The 6637-nt window shown below is 43.3% G+C and overlaps 1 protein-coding gene across 1 annotated transcript; it reads right to left on the minus strand.

Annotated features, from left to right (window-relative positions):
- Positions 1–350: 350 nt before the first annotated feature.
- Positions 351–6505, minus strand: orc5 (origin recognition complex, subunit 5). Its single transcript, XM_020107789.2, has 14 exons — positions 6024–6505; positions 5396–5488; positions 4819–5004; positions 4427–4501; positions 3351–3462; positions 2950–3080; positions 2784–2832; positions 2461–2551; positions 2308–2363; positions 1898–2010; positions 1609–1656; positions 1418–1528; positions 726–838; positions 351–611 (listed from the first exon to the last, which is right to left on the minus strand). The coding sequence occupies exons 1-14, from the start codon at positions 6135–6137 to the stop codon at positions 566–568; spliced, it is 1338 nt and encodes a 445-aa protein (XP_019963348.2). The 5' UTR covers positions 6138–6505; the 3' UTR covers positions 351–565.
- Positions 6506–6637: the final 132 nt, after the last annotated feature.

Below are 6637 nucleotides of genomic sequence, written 5' to 3' on the forward strand. Positions count from 1 at the left end.
GTTGATGAGCTGTGATAACTGTAAGGACAAGGATTTTCTTTAGGTCTCAGCTACTGTTCAAAGCTTACATCAGGAAGAAGTCAGTGAATTTCATAGTTACAGTATCATTTGACTTCAGCTGCCTCATACAACATGAAAACACTTAACTGCAACAAAGTCCTTCCTCTGAGCGAGGATGATGATTCACCTGCACGGTGCCAGAGTCGCTCGACATCAGGTACAAATTTAAATAATACAGATGCACCATTTTCTCAGTTGAAGCACGAGAACCTGTGAATATTTACATTAATCCCAGTTCAACCTGGATGTTTACTGTAATAAAATATCGACAAAACTTAAGCAAGATAAAGTCAACTTTCAAATATGGCGTTTATTTTGTACAAATGCAAATATTTAACATGTGAGGCACAGAATATCTACAGGAATAAACTCGTTTATCAACCACAAGGGGGCAGCAACATGATTGGATGAATTGTCCAGCGTGTCCGTAAGCATGTTCTCTTTGAGAGAAACCCGTCTCATCCTACTGCCGCGGAGTGTCGCCTCTCATCTGTTCACCGCAGGCTCACAGGAAGTCATACAGATACTTGACAATTTCAAAGTTCACTGTCCTGGAAGACAAATCACAACGAGCACATACTCAGTGGAGAAAAACACTGAAGGCCGGTTCCCTGAAAGAATTCAGTCCGTTTAAATGATGTGAAGGAACAAAGAGGAGCACACACCTGGATATGGCACAGATGAAGTCCATAGAAACAGCACATTTGTACTTGGGTGCGTCGAGCTGGTCGTCGTGACTGACCTGAGACAGCAGCTGTAAGGTCACCAGAGAGGAGATCTGAACGTGGAGGAGAGAGAAACCACAATATGTCTCTGTTCCACTTCTTTTAACACAGCTCCCTCCCACTTTGATGCACACGCATTAAAACAACGACAGACAGTCACACATATGGGTCGAGCCCGATTTTCTAAACCCATTTCATGCTCGGGGGCATAAATAGATCAGTGTTTGGCCACAGATCCAAAAACTCATGACCATTCGGGTAGAAAACTCATGTGGGACGCTGTGGTCATTAGACTCCACTGAACAGAAAATATTACAACATTTGTGCCTGGAAATGTATAAAATGATCATTTGAAACAGTCTGATTATACAGCTCATATTCACTGTCCTCTGCTCCTTTGGCAATGAAATGATTTTTAATATTCTGATGCAGCCACTTTACAGAAACACGAGGCTTCGTAAAACTAACAGCAGGAGTCACGATCGTGGAGAAAGATTAGAACCCCGAGGGTGAAGTTCAGTTTACGTCAGTGCAGTGACCACTGCAAGTGTAATGTGCATGTTAATTTGTTCTCGTGTCAAGAGTGGGACAGTTTTCTTAACATTGCTCGCAGCAGCACATTAGACTCTGACCTGGGAGAAAATACTGGCGGTGGGGGCGACTCTGCTGTCCACCACGCTGTAGAAAATGGCGAGCAGGCGGTCCAGAGGGAAAGGCTTAGGTCCGAGAAGATGGTTACTAGTCTGGAAGATATTGATTTTATGATAAGTTTCATGCGATGTGACAGGAACGGAGAACAACGAGAGTATTATGTGTAGATCACCTTTTCATTTTTCTTCAGGAAGTTTGTTTTTTTTATTTTACCATGGTGCTGTCAGGAGGAAAAGAAGGAAGTCAAACACAAAGCAAATCACATAAATCAAGTTCTCTACAGCCCAAAATCAAATCTGCACAAGTGTCTATCCTCTGGCCCTCGTTTAGTACGGAATACATTTCACCGAATCTGCAATGCTGTGACCATTTCCTGTCCTCTTCTGAAATATTGAATTTATTCCCTCATCTCTCTCCCCCCCTGACGTCCTGTCACCTACATAAAGAGAAGAACGTCCTACCTTGAGGAAGAAGCGTTTGTCTGCTCGGGCGGGGTTATAGGATGCCAGGTAGGCAGCAATCAGCAGGAACTTTGAGTAATAGGGAAGCTCAACATGAGTGTGAGCAGATAAACCTGAGGAAGAAGGAAATAAGTGCAATCAGTCAGCCGTTACCTTGAACACCAAATAAAGCAGGGATATGCATTTTAATTGTGTGTGAACCTGTCCAGTGAATAACAAAACCTTTATGGTTAGTTTCTACAAGGGGTCTGACAGGGGCTGACATTTTTGTTCTCAAATGGAGCCCGTCCAGATACTTTCAGGAGAGTCGCTCTCTCACTGAACTCTCTGGTCAACGATCCAAATGAAGAACAAAACTAATTAACTTCAACGTTCCCGACATCGACAGCGCTCTCAGTGTGTGTTGGTACCTCTCAGGGTTCCAGCTTCCTTCTCTTCCATTTGCTGCATCTGCTCCCACTGAAGACTGAAACACAGAGACAACGCAACATGATGAGTAGAGCAACAATCATCACATCACATGCAGCTGGTGAAGTTAGAAATATAAGTTCAATGTGAAAAACCTGGACACTTCTCGAAGATAAACCGTCTGCATGGCTTTTTTCAAATGAGGCTCGATGTTCCTCCACAGCTTGTGTGTGTCCGTCTCTTTTGCTAAACACAAAAAATAAAGCAGGATTACTGAACAATCCACGGAACGGAAAGTGATGAGTCATTTTTTAAATGATAACGTTGCTCGGTGTCTATTCATGAGAAGTTCTTAAAAACAACATGACAAAAAGCCACTCTTCTCCCTCTTTACAAGCCACAAAGACGGAGGCAAAACAAGACATTTTGAAATATTGATCAGCTGTCAGAAGAACGAACACTCCTCTTTATGGATTACCTTTCCCTTCTGCCAATGGCTCGCAGTACTTTGAAAAGTTGAGGGCAGCCTATTTGAAAAGAAAGAAAAAAGAGAAATCAACGATGCAAGACTGAAAGAAAATCAAAACAGTGAAGAATTCTCACTGACATAGGAACGTGTGTGAGTGTGTGTGTGCGCGTCGGACCAGATGGCGAAGCTCTCTGAGGTCCCGACAGACCGAGTAAAAGACTCCCAGCAGGATGTTGATGTAGGACGAGTAGAACTCCGCTGAATATGAAGGATGTCTGTCCTGTGATAAGATCTGCTGCAGCTCACCTGATTTAGCAGAAGTGAAAACAGAGATTTTATAAAAAACGAGTTACTCTCTCCAGAACCAAATTCTCACATATCAAGTACATGAATTCATACAGTGGTGTTTTATAATTCACCACTCCTCCACAGTCGCTGCCTAAAGTGTTAGAACTAACTCACAGGTACAAATCGCACATCGCACGCTGCATCTGCCAAGTGTGCATCATCACTATGCAGTGCAGTGAGAGTTACTCGTGACGCTGACTGACAACGCACGTGTGAGGACGATCATACCTTTACTGTAGTCGGGGAAATGGAGCAGAAGCGGCTCAAAACAACCCGTGTTGGGTCTGAACTTGTCCCAGGCGATTTCACTGAGCAGGATGACAGTGATGTTGTCCTCAACCTGAAGGACGGATACTTGTAGTTAAGATCAGAGAAGTTTCATTCCCTTCTAGTTACACACTTAAGCTGCTTTCAGACATGCGCTGAATCACAGACATTTTCTGGAAGGGGCTGTAAGTGTGCGAGTCAGTTGCTACGGACATTTTCCTGAACTTTTCCTGTCCTCTGGTAATTCTCATGTCAGAATACGACCAGAATATTTCTGAAAAATTCACAGCAAGTGTGATAATGACATTTTTAACACACGACAGAGACGCAACTGGAAGAATTAGAGTGACGGACATGTTCTCAAGATACTACCGATGTTAGGGGATGTTAACGAGATCCGTAAGCTTTTGTTTATAAGGGTTGAGTGTTCCTGTTGTAAATGAGTCTGACCCAGACAATCTCATGCTGCATTCTTCATATGTAAAAGACAAAGGATGGAAAAAGCCTTGAACTAAAAATGAGTATGAAAGCATCTTAACAAAGAGTGAATCCTTTCTGCCACTATAATAAAATATAATCACATAAGTCTCCTTGTTGACCGTTTAGTTGAGGCCAGGATAATAACAGAAATATATAAAATACGCTAGAGACACAAAAACCCTCGACCAGCCTTTCATCCATCACACATATGTAAATCTCATTCTTATTATCACTTCAAAACCCTGAGTGGTGGCAGTTGACATTAAAAAGACAAAATCCTCTTAACACCCACAACCCACCAGAGAATAGTCAGATTTCCCACAAATAATCACCTGCGTTTTTTTCCCCCTGGTTGTTTAATTAAAAATCTGTGACTGGCTGCCATCTTCTCTTTCCTAACAGCATTATGAAAGAGGTTCACACACAAACACACTCAGCTCAAGGTCATCCATTACAAAACAAGCTCTTCCAGTCCCTCATCATCATCCACACAGTGCGACAACAAAACAGTGGCTTGACTTGATGGATAAGACAAAGAGCTCGCTGCACTTTCTCACCAGCTCCTGAAGACGCAGGAGGGCGGGGAGGAGATTGGCGTCAGCGTCTCTCAGCAGCTCTGCTTTTTCCATCACCTGAAAAATACATGTGTACGTTTGAGTTTGGTTTTTTATATCCAAGAATTTAAAACTTGTGAATGGATGTTTCATCTTGGCGTTTTATTGCATTTTAAAATGCAAATAATGATAAAACCAAAATGCTGAAATAAACACACGTCTTTACTCAGGACTGATGCATCTGGAGCTTTGTTTAGCAGCTATTTGCATATGCTATCGCTACAACTACAAACATTAGACTGACACATACTAAGAATAGATAATCTGACATGTCTGTGTATCAGAGGCGTGTGAGGAATGATTTTCTAGTTGGATGTAAAGTGCACGTCGCTCACGATGTATCGCGTCTGTGTGGCAGGAGACTGGGAGCACTGCTGCCTGTAGATGCGTACAAAGTCAGACAGGGAGGGAGTGCGGGGGAGCAGCGCGGCGGCCTCGCAGCCAAAGAGAGACAGCAGCACTTGTTCAAACAGCAACGAATTGGAGACGCATTCGACACAGCTGACGGTGGCGTGAGGAAGCTGCAGAAGAAGAGGAGGAGGAGGAATGATGACAATCAGTTTGATATCTGTGGGGCTAAAGCGACACTCAAAAAACTCAAGTGAGTGTGTAGCATCAGTGAGAATCTTTATATTTAACTCACACAAATAAAAAGATCTGCAGAAACAACATTTTAGAAATATAAACCAGGTCAGAGACAGTTTGTGTGCACAGAGGAATTTGTCTTCTCTGTGATTCACTGGCACAATAAATTTGTTGAAAGGATGTTGTGCCCAGTTCAGTTGTTGTCGGCCTGCAGTGGAGGATGGGAGATCTGTGAGAAATTATTTCTCCGTTTGATAATCTGATCCGTCCCAACAGTTAACAGATCTTAAGACATCCTGGCTGGAGGTCACTGAATCTACCGCTCACCTCAAGCTCCTTCAGCAGAACGTGCATCACGTGACTTTTCCCCGAAGCCCGATGACCATAGATGAAGATGGAAGGGTAACTGTACTGCTGCGGCTGTAGGAACAAACATCAGGAACTTTTACTAATAATTATTATGTTTTAATCAATTTGACTATAAATGAGTTCCACCTTCTACCAGTGTCCTAACAATGTGTAAACGCTGATGTGATGTGACTGTGGTTTGTTATTATCTCCACCACGGAGGTTGTTTAATCACCCCTGTCTGTCTGTTTGTTAGTTTGCCAGCAGGGTTACAGAAAAACCTCTGAATGGATTTCTGCTAAACTTAATGGAAGGACGGGAACTTATTTAATTTAGTTGTGGATCCACATACTAACACTTTATGAGTAACATTATCACTTAAAGCTATCGTTTAAAACATCCAGGACATTTGTAAATTATATAATTGACATTTTAACACGTTAAATGAATGTTTCTCAGACTTGAACACTTCCTGTGTTCATTAAAAACAACACAAACATTGTCTGTATAACATATGAACATCTTATATATTTGTATTGATTGAAGGTTTCCTGTCTGACATTCATGTTTTGAGACCGAGCTCCTGAGCGGACATGTGTGGATGTACCTGCCCCAGGAGAGACAGCAGCAGCCCGGCCTGGTTCTCTCTGCAGGGCAGCTGCTCTCTGGCCCTCTGCAGCTTCTCCTCCTCGTATCCCGGATGTTGTGACAGCGCTGACATCCTGCTCCTGCTCCTACTCCTACTCCTGCTGCTCCTTCTTCTTCTTCTTCTGTGTTTTATTTCACCGTCAACAACAACAGCAACACAACCAGCGCTAGCTTGAAGCTCGTCGCTGCCCCGGACACAGCTCGTCTATCCAGCGGGGCAGGAGGCGACGAACTCCGGGGGGGGGAGAAAATGGGCCAAACCGGGGAAGGTGTCGGAAACTATTCACCGCGAGCCCGACGGAGAACCGGAGAAACTCCCCGGACGGAGAATAAAACGTTAAATCAAAGTTAAACTGAAGTTTTCAAGTTTACAGACAAACACACGAGCAGAGACGATCACCGGAGTTTCGCGCGCGCCTTCAGATTGCGTCACATGACGACGTTCACTTAGCAGCCAATCAGAGGTCACTGCTGCATTGTGGGTAGTGTAGTTTTTAAGCGGTGTGACTCATCCCTTCAAAATAAAGGGACAGGAATATGTGTGAATGTTACTACAGTTATAATATAACAGAC

Source organism: Paralichthys olivaceus, chromosome 23 (assembly GCF_024713975.1).
Source record: "Paralichthys olivaceus isolate ysfri-2021 chromosome 23, ASM2471397v2, whole genome shotgun sequence".
Taxonomy (NCBI): Eukaryota; Metazoa; Chordata; class Actinopteri; order Pleuronectiformes; family Paralichthyidae; genus Paralichthys; species Paralichthys olivaceus.

What these genes read in the sequence shown, in the direction of transcription:
- orc5 (XM_020107789.2), bottom strand. Translation starts at nt 6,137, where the DNA reads ATGTCAGCGCTGTCACAACATCCGGGATACGAGGAGGAGAAGCTGCAG. An exon ending in TCAGAGAGCTTCGCCATCTG is followed by an intron (nt 2,833 to 2,949) that starts GTCCGACGCGCA and finishes CTTTTCAAATAG; the next exon opens with GCTGCCCTCAACTTTTCAAA. An exon ending in CCGCCAGTATTTTCTCCCAG is followed by an intron (nt 839 to 1,417) that starts GTCAGAGTCTAA and finishes CTCCACGTTCAG; the next exon opens with ATCTCCTCTCTGGTGACCTT.